The sequence below is a fragment of the Nyctereutes procyonoides genome, unplaced genomic scaffold (genome assembly GCF_905146905.1).
Source record: "Nyctereutes procyonoides isolate TBG_1078 unplaced genomic scaffold, NYPRO_anot_genome, whole genome shotgun sequence".
Lineage (NCBI taxonomy): Eukaryota > Metazoa > Chordata > Mammalia > Carnivora > Canidae > Nyctereutes > Nyctereutes procyonoides.
In genome coordinates, this window is record NW_026575122.1 from 30,421,225 (window position 1) to 30,444,634 (window position 23,410).

The window sequence follows — 23,410 nt, forward strand, 5'->3', positions numbered from 1 at the left end:
TAGGCTCCACACTCAGCACAGAGCCCGATGCAGGGCTCACTCTCACATCCCTGAGATCATGACCTAAGCCGAAATCAAGAGTTGGGTGTTTAACTGCCTGAGTTACCCAGACATTCCCTGATTTTAGTTTATACCCAAAGTCTCTCAGCAATCTCCTCCTCCATTTACTTGGTTAATCATACTTTTAATTATACTTTTTACCTTTGTCTTTAACTCTTTTCCCCTAACTCAATAAACATTCAATTACAAATGGCAATAGGAAACATTAAGAGATTAAGGTCAGCCAGAGATATGAAAAAAAAGTAGGCTAGCATAGCTAAAGAAGAAAAAGTAAACTTATTATAATACTCTAACCATACCTGCTTCAGAAATGGAAGGAGGGAGTTCACAGAGGAAGGGACAGCGAAAGCAAGACAGGTTGGGAAATAAGATTTTACTAATTTATTTATATAGGTCAATGTTTTGACTATCAAATGTGTCAGTAGGCTTTGAAGAAAATATTAGACCATGTACATTTCTTTAGAAAAGAAAGGTACAGGGTGCCTGGGTGGCTCAGCGGTTTGATGCCTGCCTTTGGCCCAGGGTGTGGTCCTGGAGTCCCAGGATCAAGTCCCGTGTCGAGATCCCTACATGGAGCCTGCTTCTCCCTCTGCCTATGTCTCTGTCTCTCTCTGTGTCTCTCATGAATAAAATAAAATAAAATATTTTTTTTTTAAAAAAGAAAGGTACAAATTATATATTGCATAAACTATAAATTTTTTTTAAAAGTAGGTGCCATGCTCAATGGAGGATTGAATTCATGACCCCGATACTGAGAGCTGCATGTTCTGCCAACTGAGCCAGTCAAGGGCCTCTATAAATCATAACTATTTTACATATTATGATATATTAAATATATTTTATATTAAATATAAACATATATACTTTTATATGGCTAACTACATAGAAAATACCTACTGAAATCCAAAATATTACCAATGATTTTTATAAGATGGAATTGTAAATTTGGCCTTTACTTGATAATTTTAAAAACTAAAAAAAATAGTATGTGAAAACTTAGTAAATGTAAGTGATTCAAACCAGAGAAAATTCCTCTTTGTCAATCCCTCACTTGCCCTCAGCTAAATCCCACTAGTGCTCTATACAGAAAATCTTTTCGGTCCACACCTTTTACTCTGTATTTATACATATACGCACACATGTATGTGGTAGATCATCTTTTAAATGCATAAATGGGATAATACAATAAATATTAACTCTTTCTCGTTAGAGATCTTTTCATGTTGGTAACAGCTGTATGATATTCATAAAGATGTGCCGAAATTTGTCCACCCCCTTTTGATAGACATTTAGACTTTCTCCCCTTTTCCATTATTGCAAACATTCCTGCTATTTATTATTTTTAAAAAAGATTTTTATTTATTTATTCATGAGAGACACACAGAGAGAGAGGCAGAGACACAGGCAGAGGGAGAGGCAGGCTCCATCCAGGGAGCCTGATGTGGGACTTGATCCCGGGTCTCCAGGATCAGGCCCTGGGCTGAAGGCGGTGCTAAACCTCTGAGCCACCCGAGCTGCCCACATTCCTGCTACTTAAAAGCATATATACAGGGCAGCCCTGCCTGTATCTCTGTCTCTCTCTGTGTCTCTCATGAATGAATAAATAAAATAGAAAGAAAGAAAGAAAGAAAGAAAGAAAGAAAGAAAGAAAGAAAGAAAGAAAGAAAGAAAGAAAGAAAGAAAGAAAAAAGAAAGAAAGAAAAGAAAGGCATATAACAATAACTAAACTTTTTTTTTGCCTAATACTAAATTCTTTAAATTTTCTACAGTGAAGGTAGATTTCTGTTAATATTTTAAAAATTTTAAACCCCTTTCTAAACATTAAAAAAAAAAAAAAGAAAATCTCACTTTGAATTGGAAATAAATGTTTCCAGAGAGTTCTGTTTGATATTGCCCATTTTACTGCTGCCAACGCCATGGTGAATCAAGATGTTATTGGGTGGTGTGAAAGATGATTTGAAGAGACAGATTTTAAATTCTGCTTCCACGCATAACTATTTTCATCCCTGTATAAAAGATAAAGAAAAGTTAGTGCTACCTATGATAAATGAAAGTGATACAATATATTGAACACTGCAAGAGCAAGATAGGACTCTCTACCTAGTACTATACAGTCATGAGAAAAACTACTCAACACCTTTCCATTTCCTTGTGATATAGGACAAAGAACATCACTGAAATATAAAACCTAAAACCCTGAACTAGGTCTATTACTATTTTTCTTTTTTTTTTTTTTATTAAAAGATTTTATTTATTTATTCATGATAGAGAGAGAGAGAGAGAGAGAGAGAGGGAGGCAGAGACACAGGCAGAGGGAGAAGCAGGCTCCATGACAGGAGGCTGATGTGGGACTCGATCCCGGGACTCCAGGATCGTGCCCCGGGCCAAAGGCAGGCGCTAAACCGCTGAGCCACCCAGGGATCCCCTATTACTATTTTTCTTAAATGCAAACTTCTCAGCACCTAGTGTAATTCTTTCCATTTAGTGAGCACTCAGCAAATGTATAATTCTCCTTAGAAACAGTCACTCTCACATGCTAGAGAAGCATCCTCCTTCACAATGCTAATGTGTTTGTGTACAGCCTCTCAGGTGCCATCCGCAAGACCGTACTACATCCCTTGAAGTAGGGTTGTTTCTAATTGAATACTAAACAAGGCCTATCCTTTGCCTATTAAACACTGATTTAGAGAAACACAGAAACACTCTAGAGTCCCAAGTAAAGTTTCACTCTTTTATAGATGTATAAGGTTTTCAACTTTCCAGGTGCTTTCTCACATACTATTTCATTCTATTCTATTAATCATGACAGGTATCTATTTTCATTAGTGAAGAAACTCAAGTACAAAATATAAGTCATTTGCTTCCAAGAACTTTAGGGTCAGTCATTTATAAACTGGGAAACTTTGGGCAAGTTAACTGAATGACCCTTTGTTCCTTCCACGGTAAAATGGGGACCACCACCACAACCTCCGTGGCTTTTGTCAGTAAATCACTTAAAATCATTGCTACATCCATGGTTTTTAATTGGCCTCGATGACTATTCGAGCCCTTCCCCCATCGTGATAAAATGGAATTGGGGGGCAGCCCGGGTGGCCCAGCGGTTTACCACCACCTTCAGCCCAGGGCGTGGCCCTGGAGACCCGGAATGAGTCCCACGTCGGGCTCTGTGCATGGAGCCTGCTTCTCCCTCTGCCTGTGTCCCTGCCTCTCTCTCTCTCTCTCTGTCTCTCATGAATAAATAAATAAAATCTTTTAAAAAAAAAACACATCAACTTAAAAAATTATGCCACTGGGGCGTCGGCCCCAACAGTCTTATCTGCTAGACTAAATTAAGCAGGGCGATTCCCTGCGCGGTCAGTTCATTTGCACTACTTTCCCTGAGTTCATACGGTGTGCTTCATACAGCTGACGCCCCGTTTCCCTATACCGCATTGGCTCTGTCTCAAGTCCGTGAAGTAGGCATCTCCGTTTTATACACTGAGAACCGAGGCTCCGAGAGGCCAAACGATTTACCTGCCCACTGTTCCGCCGCTTTACACGTGGCCCGGGTGGAACACACAACCACTCTTCTGACCACGAGCCAAGGAACACACTATCTAGGGGGGCACTGGGTCCCCTCAATCCGGGGCAAGCACACCCAGCCGAAAGACCGCTCGCTCCAGGGAGAGAGATTCCGACAGTGAATTCCGTGGCCTAGAAGTCAACCCCAAAGCGGAAGCTTCGGAGAGCCTCGAAGGATCCGCGGTTTCCGAAGCGGGTAGCAGGAGCCTCGCGGCGAGCGCCCAGCGCCAGTCAAGAGTTGGGCTGGAGGAGTCCCCGAGCGAACCGCGCAGGCAGGAGGGCAGCCCCCGGAAGGGCACGGCCGTACGCCGGCTCTCCCGCAGTACGGACAGCGACTGGGGACACCAGGGGCTTTACCTTGCCGCGAACGGCAGGGAGGAGACATAGACACCTCCACATAAAGCTGGACCTGCCTCACTTCTAGAAACTCCTTGACCAGAGGAGGAGAGGGCAGCAGTTACCTGTGTCAGCGGCACCACGAGCCCGCCATTTTACCTCAATCCGGGTCCCAGAAGACACCGCGTCGTGCGCCTCCCTGGCCCGCGGGGCACTCTGGGAAATGTAGTCTCCGCGGCCAGAGCTCTGGGTGGGCGCGCGAGGGCGGGGATCCACGGAACCTGCCTCCGAGTTTAGTAGCAGGTGGTTGCCTCAACTTTTAGCCTCGTAATCCCCCCCCCACCGCAAACCCAAAATCTCTGCCCCACGCACACATCCTTAGAAAGTAACAAGCACTATCTTATTTTAAAGCTTATACAAATAATTAGAGGGGCTCCAGATGGATTTTTGCTGAATGAGTTAAGGTTTCCTGGGTGAAGAGGTAATTTCAGAGAAGCACTGAAGGCGGGTGAGGTTGGATTTGACGTTTGATATAGGGAAGTGGGGAGGCCCTTCCACCAGGAAGCACAAAACTGTGTTCTGAGAATTGTGTTGACTATTTATTCATTATGGGAGGAAGAAAACGTGCAGAATCCTGAACCTTAGAAGGCCCCTGGGCCTTTGTTGGCACTTTTCCATTCTCATTGCCAGCAATGCTTTTCTCTCACCTCTTCTCATGACCGCTGCCTTACTTTATAGAGGTCTTGCTCAAATATCCTCTTGGAGAGGACTATATCAATAAAAGACATGGTCCTGTTCTTATCCCATTGCCCTCCTTTAGTTTTCTTCATAATACAAGGCATTATTACATAACACTTTATTATAATTTGTTTCCTTGTGTAATGCCTGTCTCTTATGCTAGAATGCAAGCTCCATGAAGGCAGGATACAAGTATCTATCATGTTCTATACCATATAGAAACCTGACATCTGGAACTGCATCTGGCTGCATTGTATGCCTCCAATATTTGTTGACTGAATGAGACGAGTGACACTGCAGATATCCAAAACAGTAGATGATTGACTGTGGAAACAGCCACTTAGATTGTGAATTCCTTTGTCAAATGATGTGCAAAATTTTGTATCTATCTACGCTTTTCTGAAAAAAAAACTTCATAACTTTTATCCTGTATTTAAGGGGGACAATAAATTCCTCAAAAAGTTAAGGGCCACAGGTAGGTCTGGGTGGCTCAGTTGGTTACTTGGTGACTCCTGATCTCAGCTCAGGTCTTGATTTAAGGGTTGTGAGTTCAAGCCTTGTTTTGGGTTCTACACTGGGTGTGGAGCCTACTTCAAAAACAAAAACTTAAAGGCCATAGTCCTGAGTGGTTAATAAGGAAAATAAGTGAACGTACTATAAATTCACAGTAAAGAAAAGTAAATGTAGGCTTCTTTGGTGTCTCTCCTTATTTTTACAGATACCAAGCTTGTTCTGCTACTGATCTTTGCTCCTATAGAAGCCCATACTGAGGGCCCATGTGTCTCCTTTCTAATCTTGTCCATCCTTCAAAGCTGTTTTGTAATGTCTTTCTGAACTATGTTGTAGGAAGAGACAGAGAGGAGAAACAGACTTGAATGAACAATCAACCAGACTTTAAATTCGCTACACAATGCGGAAGAGGGATGGATCAAAGATAACTCCAGAGGACCTGTCTTGATGGCTGTGAGCTGAATGGGGACCACTGACTGACAGGGAGACTCACTTTATGAAGCCAGGAAAAACTGACAAAGCTGAGACCAGAAAGAAGCCAACCACATGCACAGGAAAGAGAGTAGAGACAGTTATAGACAAAAGGAACAACTTAAAAGTCTAAAGCAGGTAGAAGTAATTTACCCTGTACTGGAGTATAGTGTGGAGGAGACTGGCAGGAGATGAGGTGAATAGGAGCCACATTATGTTGAGCTTTGGTAGACCTTGGTAGTGATCACGTGGAATCAGGGCAGAGGCCATATGCATAGATGTTATGCTAAATGCAGTAGGGAGTCCCTGAAGGGTTCTAACACCAAAAGAGAAACATGATACGATTTTTATTCTTATTTATTCTCATATTTTAAAAGATTTTATTAATTAATTAATTTGAGAGAGTGAGAGAGCACAAGCCAGGGGGAGGGGCAAAGGGAGAGGGAGAAGTAGTCTCTTCACTGCACTGAGCCCAAGCATGGGTTTGATCCCAGGACCCTGAGATCATGACCTGAGCCAAAGGCAGATGCTTAACTGACTGAGCCACTCAGGCACCCCATAATTTATGTTTTTAAAACATTACTCTGGCTCTACTTGTGAGGAGTGGTGACATGATAGAAGATCTCAACCATGAGATGAAAAGAAGGGCAGAGTGTCTAGATTTATATTGTAAGTAGAAATAATGATTGAACCTGCTGATAGATTGATTGGATGTGGGAGTTGAGGGAGAGGAAAGACACCTCAGGAGATATTTTGATGACTAGCTTGAAGGTGGTATGGCTCAGGAGTTAGGAGAGACTGAAAGAGGAGCAGGTTGTGCGGGGGGGCGGGGGGCTCTGATGAGGGTGGAAATGAGTAATTCCATTTGGGTGTTGTTGAGTTTGAGATATCACTGAGATATAATTAGAGATATGATAGAAATATAAAATGAGGCAGGTGGTTGAACAGATGTGTCTGCAGAATAGAGTTTAGACTAGATAAAGCTTTGAAGTCAGGGGGATGTTGAGTATATATAGGGAGACGGTGTAGGAAAAAAAGAAAATGAAAAAGGCCCCAGATATGGGCCCAGGGAACTCCAACATTTAGAGGTCACGTGGAGGAGGACACCCAGCAAGGACCTCTCAGAGGTGGCAAGGAGAGAGGCAGTGTGAAAACCAAGGGACTGTGGTGTGAGAACAGCTAAGGGAGGCATGTTGTAAAGTAGTGTGATGCCAGCAAGTTTAAAACTATAATTCCCAAAAATACAAATTTGAAACACCAGTGATAGCTTACATTGGCTTACATAAAAGCAGTTTAAATTCATGCTAGTAAAATGATGAAACAGACAAAATTGTAAGACTTTGGAGTTGGCTTCAAATGGCTTCAGCTGCAAATGGGATTGATTTTCCTTCCATAACTTCACAGAGTAAAGTAATTTTTTATATAAATCAGAGATCAAAGACTCTGGAGCAATTTAACTGCCAAGCCATTAAGGATAATCCTTCTAAAAACCTTTATTTTTTTATTATATAAAATTGGCTAGAGTTTTGAGCACTTACTATGTGCCAGACATTATTCTTCAAACACTTTACATGCTTTTTTTTTTTTCTATTCCTTCTGATAGGCCTATGAGGTGGGTATAATTATTGTTGACTGTCGTTATACAAATGAAGTTACAGAAGCACAGAGAAGTGAAAGAACTTGTTCAAAGTCATGCAAAGGTACAAATGGTAGAACTGTGATTTGACCCCAGGAACTACTGATAGCAGCACCTCTGAGCTTAACCTGTGCAATGCCCATTTTCAAATAGAAAATGTATATTAAAAAAAAAACAAACTAACACAGATTAAAAAAAACAATACCTAATAGATAATCACTGCTAATACTTCACTGTATAATTTGCCACTTTTCATCTCTTCTTATGCCTATAATAGCTAACATTTATTGGATGCATTATGTGTCTTATATTTACAGACTATATTTATTTGAGCCATACTTTAAAAAAAAAACATTTATTTATTTATTCATGAGGGACACACAGAGAGAGAGGCAGAGACACAGGCAGAGGGAGAAGCAGGCTCCATGCAGGGAGCCCGATGTGGAACTCGATCCCAGAATCCCAGTATCACGCCCTGACCCAAAGGCAGATACTCAACCACTGAGCCACCCAGGTGCTCCTATTTGAGCCATACTTAACCCAAACACAAGACCGTGTTTTCCTAGGAAGCATTTAGTGTTCTTCTTAGGAAGTGTTTGCTTCACTTTCTTGGATGACGTGTGTTCCTTTAAAAACACTGATAGGGATCCCTGGGTGGCGCAGAGGTTTGGCGCCTGCCTTTGGCCCAGGGCACGATCCTGGAGACCCGGGATCGAATCCCACATCGGGTTCCCAGTGCATGGAGCGTGCTTCTCCCTCTCCCTCTGCCTGTGTCTCTGCCTCTCTCTCTCTCTCTCTCTCTCTCTCTCTGTGACTATCATAAAAAAATAAAAACACTGATAAAGGATCCCACCAGAAACTGCTAGATAATCTCCAATAGCTCTTTCTCCCTTTCCTCCTTATTAATTGAACCCATAATCTTTGGCTATATGCCCGCTCAGAATTTAAAACCCCAGGCTTCCTAGCATCCCTTGTAAACATGGGTATGGTTATGTGACTCAGAGCTGGCCGATGAGATGAGAGTAAATGGGTCTTGTAGCAGCTTTGAGTTTTTTTCTTGAAGACATCTGATATGCCCTCTGCCCCTTACTCCTTCCTTTCTCTTGGAGTGTAGATATTATAGTCACTACCTTAGAACACTAGGATGAGGGCCTTGACTTTGCAATGACAGAGCAGTCAGCTAGAAGGAGTCTGGGTTTTTGATAACTTTGTGGACCAGATTTCCCAGTGCGTAGATTTCTGACTTAGGGATTTGATAAAAGAGAGAAGTAAACTTTTATCTTATTTAAGTCAGTTTTACCTTATGCCTCTTTTACTAAGAGTGGAGCCTAAGGCCTGAAATGACAGAATGAAAATAAACCGGAGGCTCCTGGGTGGCTCAGCTGGGTAAGCCTCCAACTCTTGACTTTGGCTCTGGTCAGGATTTCAGGATTCTGAGCTCAAAACCCAGTGTAGTGCTCCCTGCTCAGGGGGAGTCTGCTTCTTTCCTCCCTCTCCCTCTGCCCTTCCCCCTACTCACGCACTCTCTCTCTCTCTCAAATATTTTTTTAAATAAAAATTATGAGTCATAAATGAGTCAAGAAAAATATAGGGGCACCTGGGTGGCTTAGTGGTTGAGCATCTGCCTTTGGCTCAGGTCGTGATCCTGGGGTCCTGGGATTGAGTCCTGCATCGGGGTCCCCAAGGGGAGCCTGCTTCTGCCTCTGTCTAGGTCTCTGCCTGTGTGTGTGTGTGTGTGTGTGTGTGTGTCTCATGAATAAGTAAAATCTTTAAAAAAAAGAGAGAAAAATATATCTAAAGCATTAGTATTGGTTAAAAAGTAAGGGCTTCCATAATAAGTACAATATAGACCATGAGTTATAAACTACTTTTCCTTCAAAAGCTCTCTTATGAATGCTCGATATGATTTTTACATTTATGTCTTCTCTACCCATAAGAGCTTGGGCTTCTCGTATATAGGCCCATCTTATTTCTTATCTGTATATCTCATATGCATAGTGTAATATTGAGGAGACAGTAGAGTGTGGAGGTTAATAAAGGGATTCTGAGATTCTCTCTCTCTCTCTCTCTTTTTTTTAAATCTTGATTCTCTTATTTACTAACTCTGTTATTTGGGAAAATTTATTTTCTTAATATTTTTAAGTCTTAGTTTATTCTTTCTAAAAGGAGGATAAGAATGATCTCCCCCCCCAAAAAAAAGAATGATCTTCCCTACTTTATAAAATTGTTGAGTGGATTAAATAAAAAAAACTAAATAAAATGCTTAGCAAACGTCATAAGCACTCAATAAATGCTTGCAATAATTATACCTTGTAAGTGCTTAGTAAATATTCGTATAATAAATTTTTATGAATATCTTGTCCAAGGAGATTACTTATTTCTAGGCATTAAAATATAATCCTTCCCTTTTGACTGTCAGAAATAATTTAATGAATGTAATTTAAAATATGGTCTAAAATAGACAATAATAATTTCTAGCTTTAAGCTGGTATGTCACTTAGGGTCACAGCAGAAAACAGGTGACATACTCAAACTGGTATAATTCTAGAAGTGTTTATTTACAGAAGGATTCTTAACAGAAGCGTGAGTAGAAGTACAAGGAGGAGGAGGAGTATAATCCAGGATTAGTAGCACTGGGGGTTCCTTCTGGACCAGAAGGGACAAAGTGAGGGAGCAGTTACTGGATCCCAGAAGGAGAGAATCCTATAGTTTGCTACCTTGAGAGGAGCAGTAATCTTCTGTCGAAGGGCATAGACAGCCTAAGGTGAACTTTCCAGGACTAGACTCAGTTTATTAATTAGTCTGACCTCTCCACCCTTCCCCAAACCCCCTCCACGAAGAGCTGACATTCCGATCAACTTCCTGGGCAGAGAGCAGGGTGGACAAGGTGAAGGGTAGATCTATCTGAAGGAGCAAAGGGGATATAACTGGCAGCATATCAGAGTAAGTTATTTTTTTTTTAAGATTTTATTTATTCATGATAGTCACACAGAGAGAGACAGAGAGGCAGAGACACAGGCAGAGGGAGAAGCAGGCTCCATGCAGGGAGCCCGACGTGGGAGTCGATCCCGGGTCTCCAGGATCACACCCCCGGCCAAAGGCAGGCGCCAAACCGCTGCGCCACCCAGGGATCCCCAGAGTAACTTATTAACATGCCTTTAGTGTAACTGTAAAACCAAAGATTGGTGCAGAATCCAATTGGATGTCACTTAAGTATAAGCAATGCGACTCTCCCATATTGATTGAATGTGAAAATAATTCGGAATAATTTCAAGCAAGAAGTAGCTTTATTGAATATGTTGGTAAATCAAATGGTGAAACAACCTAGGTAAGAGGTTAGGGGCTCAAATTACACTAAGAATTAGGTAAATGTCTAACCTGAATTTAAATGACAAGAGCAGTGAGATGACCCGATTTGGTGGGCATGGATTTGGAATTCCTATGGCACAGCAACCATAAAAGAGGGCTCTGTTTCTCCCTCCAGGTCATTCAGATGATCCCGGAAGTCTGTCCTTCCAAACTTCACCCTCACAACCAATCTAGAAGGCACCCTCAAATTGCTTCTATAGGTAATCTCAGATGACTTGGTGGTTCCATAAGGGTTCCCTTGGACATGACTTTAGTTCCTTAAAGATTTAGAATTAAGTGTAGAAATGACAAAGTATATCAAACCTACCTATTTGTACTTGTTTCCAGTTAGATTTGAAAATATAACACATTTACAGACATGTGTATGCCATATTTATATTTAAGTATTTAGAAGATATAAGATAATTTGTGCTATGAGATATGGTTTGTGGCCTGTTGATTAGCTTTGTGATCCTATCTTTTTTTTTTTTTTTTTTTTAAAGTAGGCTCCAAGCCCAGCAGGGACCCAAACATGGGGCTTGAACTCATGACCCTGAGGATCAGGACTTGAGCCAAGATCAATGGTCAGACGCTCAACCAACTGAGCCACCCAGGAACCCTTGTGATCCTAATTTTTAAAAACGTTTTTGCTCCTCTTACAAATAGAATAATAAGATTTGCAGTTGAGCATGCAAGCTTAAGGAAGAGCTAGAGTTATTGTTACTTCAATAAATTGAATATTTATTAAAAACTAATCTGTGAATAATCTCCTTTTCCAGGAAAGTTGCCTCAAAGACACAACCTTGCCTGTTTCATCATAAAGATGCTTTTGCCCTTTTTCTCAGAAACCATCCCCAAACACCAATGAGAACAAGGTTGGAAAGCAGTCAATGCAGGATTGGCCCGACTTAGCAAAGTGAAGTCTGCTGGTTGTATCAAGGCTCAAATAATAGGGGGCACCAAGTATTTAGGAAGAGAGAATGAGGAGGGAGCTAAAAACTGGTGGAACAGTTGAAAGCCAGTCTGAAGTAGTTAGCCCCCAGACTACCATGTACATAAGCCCATCCTCGTTGGAAATGGCACTTGATATCCAAGAGGCTCTGGACTCAGGAACATGATACCTGAGCGAGGGAAGGGGAGAAGTGTCCGAAAGAAAACTGGCCAGGTGGGTCCCTTTCTTGCCCAGCTCTAGAATGCCAGCACCCTCTGTATTTCTGAGCCTGGTCTGCAGCCTTCCCTGTGATCACATGAACTACCCAAGGTCCTCCCAATGCATGCCTTTTCTGTTAGCCTGAGTCAGTTTCTATGCCTGCAACCGGGAACTCTGACTAAAATAACATTTCACACTTGTATTGATTTCATTCATATATGTCAGCACCTGTTCTCCATAAGGGCAGTTCCATGTCTAATCTGGCTCATCATTTACCTGTAGAAACTAGTACTGTGCCTGGTACTTAAAAGGCACTCACTAAACATTTATTAAATAATTGAATGGATGAAACCTTCTTTGTATCTTCTGTATACTCTTCATTGTATCTTCTATATCTTGGTTATAGAACCTATCACATAAAATATATTTGTTTGTTTAAATATCTGTTTCCCATATTAGAAAGTAAGTTCAAGATTGTAGATCCTACTCAGTTCATTAAAAAAAAAAAAAACAAAAAAACTGGCTCCTAGGGAGGGTCTAGTATATAATAGGTAGAGAATGAAGGAAGGCAGGAAGGCAGGAAGAAGGGAATATGTGTCAGGCATTAGGTTACTGCTGAACACAGAGAAAGAATAATATGGTGCTCCCTGCCTTAGAAGGGTGCACAGCGTGGTGAAGGCGCTCAGAGTGAGCATTTGTTAGAGCATACTGTGCAAGATGTTTTGGAGAGGAAGCTGAGACCAGTGGGCAGATGAGGTGGGAAACCGTGAGCGAGAAGTCACCCTGATGTGAAGATTAGGGTGTTAGAGTGTAGGTATGACGGATCACAGGAAACTCAAAGCTGAAATGAAATTATCCAGACTGTGGGCTGAGACAGCCTCTGGGGAGTTGAAAGTAAGCAGTAGGTTAAGAAAATGTCAAGAGGTTTTGTAGACTGAAGCAAAGAGGAATACGTTTTCTGATTGCTAGGTCTGCTCAGCCTTGTCTCCTCTTTTCTTTCCCCCCTTTTCTCTCTCATTTCCTTCCTCCTTTCTTCTTCCTTTATCTCCTTCATCCTCTTCCTTCTTTTCCTCCTCTTCCTCCTCCTCCTCCTTCTCTTTCTTCTTCTACAGCAGACTGTTTTCTACTCACTAGCATTCCCAGCTCTGCCCTGGCTTGGGTTATGGGGCCTGCTGTGCTAAATGACTGGGTGGCTACGCCTGTAACTGGAGAGCAGGTTGGGGGAAGGTGAGTTAGCCCAAATTACTGCAGACTCAGAGTTGTGTTCCCCAATCAACTTTATTTGTAATGAGAACAATGTTCCAATCTCCATCTCTTCCAATTGGTTGTAGTTTCAGGAGGGAAAGGGGTTTTTATTTCTTGGCCTCCTCAAAACCTAACAATCTGGAATACTTAACACTTGGGCCAACTTGAACACAATCTGAAATATCTAATACCTGGATCAAGAAAATTAGAACAAGCAGAAGGAAAGATATGGGTTTGGGGTCAAAAAGAATCTAGAAAAACAAGAACAAGAATAGTATAAGTCAAGGTTACTGTTGCAACTGTTTTCTCAAGCAGATCAGATAATATCGGACAGTGACTCTCAAGCTTTGGGGCTCCCAGTTATGCCTGGGAAGTTTGTTAAAAACACAGATGCATGGGGCCTGTGACTTGCATTCAAAGACCTTGGCTGGGGCCCCTGCATCTGTATGTTTAACCAGTCTCTGACGTGTTTAACCCTCCAAAGTTTGTAAACCTCTGCTCCAGAGTTTATTGGATCCCCAAGTCATTGTTATCGAAAGCAAAAGAGTTTTCAAAACATTTCTCATTATGCTGGAACCAGGTGGGTGGTTTCTGCAGAAAGCAAGCAACACCACTGGGAAGCATATGGGAAACCAATAGCAGTGAGAGAGACAGGTGCTGGCTGGGCAAGAAGAAAGGTGAAGGTATACCAGGTGGAGAGAAATGCAGGAACAGTTCAGCTGGTAGGCTGAGTGTGCAATCACAGGCCCAGTTATGCAGTGACTGAAGCCCAAGGTCATGGAATGCAAACAGTTCTTTGGGAGCCTGGAAGGGTGGCACACATTTGCAGGGAAAAGAACCTTGCTTTCAGAGTTTCTGTTCCAGCCACGCTTCTAGCCAAATGTCTTTTGAGTCACCATCTTCTGGAATCGTTTCCACTGGGAAATTTCCCGGAGAAAGGCATACCCCCTCCATTTACCTTTAGAGAGACACGGTGGAGTTAACGATGGGCTCTACACAAAGCCTCCAGTGGTGCATGCACTTAAATCTCCATGGGTGAGGACATTCAAAAACGCTTCGTAAAGCATAAAGCGTCAAACAAAGGTAAACCTTATTGCTCAGATTTTTCTGGGTCTCATCTGTCCTGATGCCTTCCACCCTGAGTGTCCTTAAGACCCTGGATGATGCCACTCAGCTCCTTCTCCCAGGCAGGCATTGTGTTGGTTAACAGTCTGTCTATAAGTGCTCCGCTACTTGCATTGACATCTTGAATATGAGGCAGCAGGCATTTTTTTTCTTTCTTCTTTTAAATCAGCGTGCAGCATTTGCTTCCTCCCCCACCCACTTCCTCCCTGAGTCAGTGTTCACGAACCCTCTTCTCAGATACTCCTGTCTTGATGGCCTACAAAACTGTTTTCATATGCTGCAAGAAACAATAGGGGTCCTTGCAAACAAATACTTCCGCCTGATGACTACCGCTCCTGAATGGAAACGTGCTCTATTAGGGGTGGTTAACCTACCATCTTCCAAACTCATCTACCATATTTTGTCTCTGCAAAGTGCAAGACAGTTTCTGAAAAAAAAAAAAAAAAAAAAAAAAAACAAAACTGTTGCCCTTCAGGAAGTTGAAAGTTTAGGGATGAACATAAACATCCTATGCTTTCTGTAAGCATTCACTTATTGATCACGAATCTACGTGACCTATTCTCAAAGAGGTGTTTATTTTCCCCACGTAGATACTGGCTCATTCCCTCAACAAACGTTTTTTGAGGACTATCCTGTAGTAGGCCCTGAGCTAGGCCTCGGGGTGCACTGGTGACCAAAATGGAAGAGATCCATAATGCTGAGGAGCTCAGGTATAAATGTCCCAGGATATTACCTGCAGGGTAAATAGTCCTATGTATCTGCTAGTATAAGACCAAAGGACCAAATCTGGAATATTTGGAGGTGGCGGTGAGGGTGGTAAAGGAACAGGACACAATAAATAGTGTTCTGGGAGTAAAAGCTTTGCATGGAGTGGAATTCCTGGAATTCCTCCAGCATAGCATTCTTGCTTGTTCCCTTCCTATATCATAATGTAAAGGCACTTGCAGTTTGAGTCCTAGAAGGAGCAGAGGCTGGAAAAAGACCCCAAACAAAACAAAACAAAACAAAAAACCCCAACACATTATTGTGAGGCCTGACAAAAAGCCAAAGAAGATTAATTAGCTGAAAATTCTGCATAGCACTATTCAGCTTAGTGGTGCTATCTGGTCGCTATAATTTATTCAATATCATGGACCAGCTGCTTTTTGCTGAGTTCTGAGTGAAGGCATCAGGACATCCTTGATCAGCACCGAAAGAACTTAGAATATATCTTAAGACTATTGATATTAGTGGATTATTTAATGTTTTAAATAGGTAACACATTCCCATAGTTCAAAATCTAAAAGGTACAAGAGTTTAAGTGGTATGTCTTTCTTTTACCTCTGTTCTGCAATCCCCAACACCTCTCCCCTGAAGGAATGATTGAATTACTTTGGTGGATATCCTTGTTTCAGCTATATTTTACAGTAAGGATTCTCCACTAGATTTCTAACTTTGGACCTCATCTTGATCCTGTGGCAACCTGTCCTTCTAAGACTATATCCTGTTCTACAGGACTTTTATGAATCAGAAGTTGATTTTATTTTCCAGATGAGTATAGCCTGAGTTGTTCTCAAGAGAGGAAAGAATGGGAAAGCAACTAGAGGAGACATGCAAAAATATACTTTAGCATATAAAAATAATAGTCCTTGCTAAGTACTATGTAGTATTTTATTTATTTTTAAGATTCAAAAATTTTTAATTTTGTTTATTCATGAGACACACACACACACACACACAGAGAGAGAGAGAGAGAGAGAGAGAGAGAGAGAGAGAGAGAGGCAGAGTCACAGGCTCCATGCAGGTAGCCTGATGTGGGACTCGATCCCGGGTCTCCGGGATTAGGCCCTGGGCTGAAGCGAAGGCGGTGCTAAACCGCTGAGCCACCAGGGCTGCCCTGTAGTGTTCTATTTAAACTTCACAAGAATCACATGAAGTATGTATAGTTTATAGGTGAAGAAAATGAAAGATAGATGAACAAATGTAAGTTCTCAAACCTTAGACCAGAACTCTAGTGCCCTCACTCTTAATTTACGTGATACTCATTATCTGTCCTAATAGAAAATAGCCAAAAGAACGCACATGGTGACATTTTTTTGTTTATACATTTTTGTTGCTGTTTATTCAAAATCTTTACTTTCAAATTTTAGGATCAAAATTACTCATAATATTTAAATGCACATTCCCAGGTCTCAGCGCTGAATAAGAGAATTAGAATCTCTGAGGGAAGGGCTCCAGGCATGCTTATTTTAACCAGCACTTAAGAGTCACAGGCAGATGACACTAAGGCAGTTGGCTGTAAGCATAATGACAAATGTCATACCTGTGACAGTTTGTTTTCCAAGGCTAGCCACAACCATATCTTCCAACACAGGCATACTATGCTAGTTTCTAGAATCTCTCCACTCCCCTTTCAAGAGGTGGAGTCCATGCCCCATACCTTTGAAACTGGGTGGGTTTTTGTGATTAGTCAACCAGTAGATTATAGTGGGAATGATGCTATGCGACTTCCAGGTTAGGTAAAAAAAAAAGATGATTCAGCTTCTGTTTTTGCTAGCTAGCTCACTCTTGGAACCCAGCCACCAGGTAGTGAGACAACCAAAGCTGCTCCAGGGAGAGCCCACTCGGAGAGAAACTAATAGCCAGCACCAACTTGCCAGCTATGTGAGCTATCCTGGAAGTGGATCTGGGCCCAGTGAGGCCGCCCAGGCTGACACAGCACAGCATGGAGCAGGGATGTGCCTTCCCTGCCAAGCTCTGCCCAAATTGCAGATTCAAGTGGGAAGTAAATGATTGTTATTTTAAATGGTATGCATGAGCTGGTTTGTTAGGCAATACGTAAGTGGAACAGCGCACTTCTAATATTCACTTTGCTTTCTTCCTGAATTCTGGGCCCTCTCTGAAATATTCCAAACGTATCCTTGTCCAATGTCATTTTTCCCCTAGATTCTTTTAATCACAGAACCACTAATTTCAAACTTTTGGTTATGTGAGGTTCTTATTGTTACCTCTGAGGCTTGGTTTCTCATCTCAAAAGCAGTCGTAATAAGAGAACCTACCTCATGAACTTTACTCTTTGATGAGATAATCCATGTGATCATTCAGCATTGTGCCTAGCACACAATATTCTCAATTTTTACTAGGTTTCTTGCATTCATAGTCTCCATTTTATATATATATATATATATATATATATATTATAGTGCTTTATTTATTTTAAAAAATACATTTTTTTTGTAGTTCAATGCCATTTACAGGCTATTTCCTATGCTTGACATGCTCTTCCCTACTAGGTCAGTTAGACTCTTATTCATCCTTGAGGGCAACTCTTCTCCCTTGGGAAAGCTTTCTCTGACTTTTCAATCAGTTAATGCCTCTCTGGGCTCACCTTGGAGCAAACTCTACTATAGCCCGTAACACACTGGGCTGTAATTAATTACTTGTCTCTCTTCTCCATTGGCCTGGAAGGCAGTCAGGGTCGTCTCTGTAGTCTCACCCTCCAACGCAACACCTGGCACACCTTTACTCACCATCCAGTCTGTGCCGTGCTGGGAAAACACCGCGGTTAAGCAGTTAAGGGGTCCTTGTTTTGGGAGACCTGACCCGGGGTCACAACCAGCTCCATTTTCTCCTGCATGATCTTAGAAAAAGTCAGTTGACGTTTCTGAGCCTCATTTGTGGAAACACCTTCTGTGAAGATGACGTAAAGTAACACCTGCGGAAAGCCTATCCCATAGCAACCAGCAGTCACCAGAACGCCACAAAATGCTTCTCCAACAGTCCCATTTTCGGGCAGGGCCGCTCTGGGATCTTCCTGCAGGGGCCCTGCGCTCCACGGGGGGTCCTCTCAGCGACCTCTGGGCTCGCTCCTCCTGGCCTCGGTCATGCCTCCGGCTAGCGGCTCTGCCTTCAGGAGCCGACTCCCTGTTCCCTCAACTCTCTCTCCAAACCCTGGCTTTCAGCCTTCTCGGGGCTGAAGGGGCCCGATTTACGTGCGACTCAAAAATCAAAACTCTCCGCCCGGGGAGACCCGCGTTTAGGAGTCTGGCCTCGGAGTCTCGGTCTCCCGCCTGCCTCTGAGGGAGCCGCCCCCCGCCGCGGCCGCGCGCAACTGCAGAAACGCTGAAGGAGCGAAGCCGACCGCGGAGAATGAATGGGCTGAAGTGACGTCGCCCCCGGCGCAGGCGTGGCCGCGGCTAAGAGGCCTGCGGGGCGCCGGCCACGCGACCCCAGCGGGCTCGGCCACGGGCGCCGGAGCTCCGCGCCGCCTCGCGCCGCCTCGCGCCGCCTCCCCGAAGTCCCTGCCCCGCCGGGGCTCGTCACTTCCGCCACCCGCAGGCCGGGGCTGTGGGGCGGGGAGCGCGGGGGAGGGGGCCAGCTCTGAGGGAAGCCCGCCGGCGCACGAGCAGGGACTACATTTCCCGAGGGGCCTCGGCGGCGGCGGCGGCGGCGGCGGCGGCGGCGGCGGCGGGCGCGGCAACGTCCCCCGGAAGTGGAGCCCCGGACTTCCACTCGTGCGTGAGGCGAGCGGAGCCAGGGTCGAGAGCTGAGGCCGAACTCGGGATCTGACAAGATGGCCGGGCTGCCCCGCAGGATTATCAAGGTAACCGCCCAGGCCGACTCCCGGCTCTGAGCTCGGCCGCTCGGCGGCCCCGGGCGGCGCGGCTCCCCGCGTCCTCGGGCCCGCGGCCCGCGCTGGGAGGCCCGAGGCCAGCGCGGAGAGGGTCTGGCCGCGGCGGCGAGGGAAGCCAGGCGCTGGGGAGGGGGCTCCGGAGAGACTTCCGGCCGCGGCGGGGCAGCCGGGCGGCGGGGCCCGGGGGCTTCCCGGTGGCCGCGCCGCGGGCGGGGGGGGCCTGGCCGGCACCCTGGCGGAGGGTGGGGCCGCGGGGTTGCGGGACTCTGGGCGCGGGCCGGCGCGGGCCTCCGCGGCCTCTCGGACCACCCGGGAGGAGGCCGCGCGCGCGCGCGAATCCCGGCGGGGCCCGGACTCTGGGCGGGAGTGCGGCCCCACGCAGCCCCTCGGCCCTGGAGCCTTCTCCGGGGCCGGGCGGGAGCGCGGGGGTGCGGAAGCCCAGGGTTCAGAATGAATGAACCAGGGGAGGGGAGTGCGGCCGGGCGGGGCCCTGTGCCCCGGGAGGCGGCTCCGGGAGGGCCGCGCGTCCTGCCGCCGGAGCCACATGTTCGCTGCAGGCAGCGGGGGTCCGCGGACCTGGGGCTCGGCGCCCTGCTGCCCTCGCTTTCGGGATCGCCTCTCTTTTAAATATGTTTCCGCTCGTTCTCTCCGTGAAGTGATGTTACTCTGGTTGGCAAACTCTTTTGAGAGCTGTTTCTCCTCAGAGGAAATAGTTTAACACGACATTGGGGGCGGGGGGAGGGGCAGCGCAGGTCTGGGGGACTTGGTGAAATCCTTTGCCTCTCGATTTTACGCGCATTTAACGGTTCTTCGGCTCCTTGTGAAGGCTGTACTTTTAACAAATACGCGTAGAACTATAGGAAATTCGACGTACTGCTGTTGTAAATTCTTTACGTAACATCAGGTCCTCAGATGTGCGATATTTCTTTCAATACACAGAGACAAAACCTTGAAATTTCTTGTCATTTTTAATGAAGATTTTAGTTGAACCTTTGTGTTAATATGCGAGTTAAAGTGACTGAATTGCAGCATCATTTCCTTGATGTAACCTGGTGAACGTATATTTAATCTGGCTTGTTGTAAAGTTTGGTGGTGGTGGTGGGGGGGGGGGGCGGAGATGCATCCTAAGCCCAAGATCGTTTAACGGGTGATGTATTGTGTAGTGTGCTTCGTACAGTTGCACTCAAATGTATCTGAAATGAGGGGATGTCTCTGACCTAGAGTTGCTTGCTTTGGAGAAATAAGACTTTTTATAAGGTAGAAATTCTTAGAAATTAGAGAAGCAGCATAGATTGTCATTGTGTGCTGCAGTCTAATGTGAAGTGTGATAGTGCACAGTTTGTTGTATTATGGATTTGTCTCAGATTCTGTCCAAGGCGGTTTAATTGCTGTGTGTGTTGGATGGGCCTTACAATGTGGTTTTCTTCACATGGCCCCAATCATGTTTATGGAGGCCCCAGTTGAAAATGAGGGATGGAGGATCTAGCTGCACACCAGATGTCTTCAAATTTTTGTTTTCCTGTGTTTAGGTTATCGACCACATAATACAAATTGATATTCGTAATAATTCTCCAAAATACATAGTTATCTAGAGACAACACTTTTTTTCCAGTTTTGATTCTGCACGTATTCTGCATTAATATTAAAGCCTTGGATGGAAAAATAAATTTTGTGAAACCTTGTTTAATAAGGTTACAGAAATGATTTTTGGCAGTGAATTGAAGTGCTCATCATTCATTTGGCACACAATTTAGCTTACACTAGGCATTTTCATTTTATTATTTTAACCAAGACGGTGATAATTGACCATAATATGGTCTTAATTTTACAGCATCTTGTTGATAGCACCACTTTAATAAAAGGTGACTTCATTTGGGTTTTATCTTGGAAAAGTTAGGTGGTTTTACTTTAATGCTTTTGGTAGTTTAGCTTAAAAAGAACTGTATTTCCAATCCCTAGGAGAGATTACAAGACTATACTGTGTTTTTTAGTGCTCTTCTTGTATTGTGTGTGTTTTCCCATAATCAGTGAAAATAAATTTTTTTAAGATTTATTTATTTGAGAAAATGTATGCCACTCGAGCAGGGGGAGGGGCAGAGGGAGAGAATCTCAAGCAATCTCCTTTCTGATCGTGGAGTCCCAGGCTGGGCTCCATCACACGACCCATGAGATCACGACCTGAGGGTAAATAAACCAAGAGTTGGACGCTCAACTGACTGAATAACCTAGGCACTTGAAAATGTTTTTTTTTTTTTTTAAGTTTTTGAAATTTTTTGCCTAATAGGAAATACATGGAGCATAGCATCTGAAAGGTTCTGACATGTACATAGAGAAAGTTAAGAATTTTTAAAAAGTTTGCCTCTTTTTTGTCAATCACAGTACGGGTTCCATGTGGAATGTGGTGGTGGTACAGGGTAGATAGTTGTACTGTTCTGAATTGTAGGAGCACACCATCATCCTTCATTGGACAACTATTAATAGGATGCTTTTTACCTCCAAGTAGTCATTATTTACACTTGCAAAATTCTTTTTTTTTTTTTTTTTAAGGTTAGCTTTACACCCGATATGGGGCTTGAATCCACAACCTGACATCAAGAGTCACATACTCCAACTGAGCCAGCCGGGTGCCCCTCCATTTACAAAATTCTTAAACCGTATGATAACTTCTGGATCTTGATCTTGTGAAGTAGACTACCTTTTATAGTCTAGAAACGTATTCAAATGACTTTCTTAGAGGCTTAAAACTGGCAAGGGACGGAACCGGATCTTGACCCAGTGTTACTTCCCCCTGCCTCTCTATATTACTATGAAATGACATTATGTAAATATGCTTTGATAACTAAATATACAAATGTAAGATTTTTTTTTTGAATTACTATTCACCTATTTATTGTCCCACTCAGATTCCCATACATAATCCACTAGCAAATTCTCTAAGGCATCACTTTTTTTTAAAGATTTTTATTTATTCTTTTTTTTTTTTTAATTACTTATTCATGAGAGACACAGAGAGAGGCAGAGACACAGGCAGAGGGAGAAGCAGACTTCCATGCAGGGAGCCTGATGTGGGACGTGGTCTCCACCATCATGCCCTGGGACGAAGGCCGTGCTAAACTGCTGAGCCCCCGAGGCACCCCCAGGGGATCACTTTTAAAATAAGTCCTTAATCAGCTACATTTACCCATCTCTGAAACCACTGTTCAGTTCATCATTTGTTGCCTAGCCTACTGTTAGCCTCATAAGCAGCAGCTAGTGCTACTTTTTAAAATACGGATGTGTCACTCCCCTTGGAGCTCTACAAAGGTTCTCCATCACACATAGAATAAGGCCTTCTTTGCATCTGCTTATCACTAAGGTCATTTGCATGACTTTTCTTGAGTCACTACCGCAGCCACACTCTTGGTTTGTTCTACCCTAAACAATAAGAAGCTAAGTTTGTTCCAGTCACAGGGCTTTCCCTCTGTTTACTACATTGCTTGTTTTGGTATATGTTCAGTTCTTGGCTCACGTCACCCTTAAAAAAGTCTACCTTAACTATCCCAAAACAGTTTTCCTCTCCCCCACCCATATAATTCCTCTTTATTCCCACATTTCCTCTTCTCCTTAGAGCACTTACCACTCTTTGAAGTTCTATTATTTACTGTTATCTCTGCTCCTACTAAAGCTTCCTGAAGGCAGAGATTCTTAGATGACTTGGGCATTGCTCTAATACCTAGAGGATGTAGTAGGCACTGAAATACTGATTAAATGAATGAATGTGCTTCAGTCTCTGGAAGAAAGTTTTAGGAGAGATATTTTATTTTTGTTATTATTTATTTATTCATGAGAGACAGAGAGAGAGAGAGGCAGGGGCAGAGGCAGAGGGAAAAGCAGACTCCATGCAGGAAGCCTGATGGTGGGACTTGATCCCTGGACCATGGGATCACGCCCTGAACCAAAGGCAGACGCTCAATTGCTGAGCCACCTAGGTGTCCCTAGGAGAGTTATTTTATATCATAATTTGTTATTGCTTAGTAGATTCCATCTAAACCAATGTCTGAGCTGAATTAATCTCTGATTCGTTAAAAATTCCAATTTTTTATTTTGTCTAATAGGAAATACATGGAGCATAGCATTTGAAAGGTTCTGACATGTACATAGAGAAAGTTAAGACTCATCTGTCCTTCATCATTCCAGTTCCCTGCCCAGATGCCATTTTTTTAAATTGTATTTTCTTCCAGAAAGACCAGAGAGACCAGGCCTCTTCCCCTCCTCCTGATACACATACGGTAATATCTCTTTCCCAACCAATATATCTTTGAGGTGACTCCTTTTTTAAAGGGATTCTTTGTGGAACCATGTGGTTAGACCATATTTTAACCAATTGCCTATTGCTGACTTTCAGATTGTCTCCAAAATTTCCTATACAAACAATGCTGTGATGAATAGTCCTATAGTTAGTGGTATTTTGAAAACGTGTGAATTATACTGAATCTTGGCAATTCTGTGATTTACTAGAATTTTTAGAATTTGCTTTTTTCCTCTCTTCTGGGCCAGAGCTCTTTAAGTCTCTAAAAGTGACTGAGCAATTAAAGCTTAAAATCATATAGGTTAAAAAATAACTAAAATAAGAGGTCCT

The 23,410-nt window shown here is 43.5% G+C and overlaps 2 protein-coding genes across 5 annotated transcripts in view; one reads left to right on the plus strand and one right to left on the minus strand.

Moving 5' to 3' along the window:
• Window positions 1-18,431, minus strand: part of MRPL42 (mitochondrial ribosomal protein L42) — a 45,008-nt gene extending 26,577 nt beyond the window's left edge. Inside the window, exons 1-2 of one of the 4 annotated variants that reach the window (XM_055336559.1) lie at window positions 17,690-18,431; window positions 1,909-2,066 (exon numbers count right to left, since the gene is read on the minus strand). In XM_055336559.1, coding sequence (XP_055192534.1) covers window positions 1,909-1,978 — 70 coding nt within the window. In that variant the 5' untranslated portion in view covers window positions 1,979-2,066; window positions 17,690-18,431. The other 3 variants (XM_055336558.1, XM_055336560.1, XM_055336557.1) reach the window with 3 other exon arrangements.
• A 178-nt stretch (window positions 18,432-18,609) lies between these two features.
• UBE2N (ubiquitin conjugating enzyme E2 N) overlaps window positions 18,610-23,410 on the plus strand; it is a 36,431-nt gene continuing 31,630 nt past the window's right edge. The window contains exon 1 of the mRNA XM_055336629.1: window positions 18,610-18,762. Coding sequence (XP_055192604.1) covers window positions 18,733-18,762 — 30 coding nt within the window. The 5' untranslated portion in view covers window positions 18,610-18,732. The remainder of the gene's footprint in view (window positions 18,763-23,410) is intronic.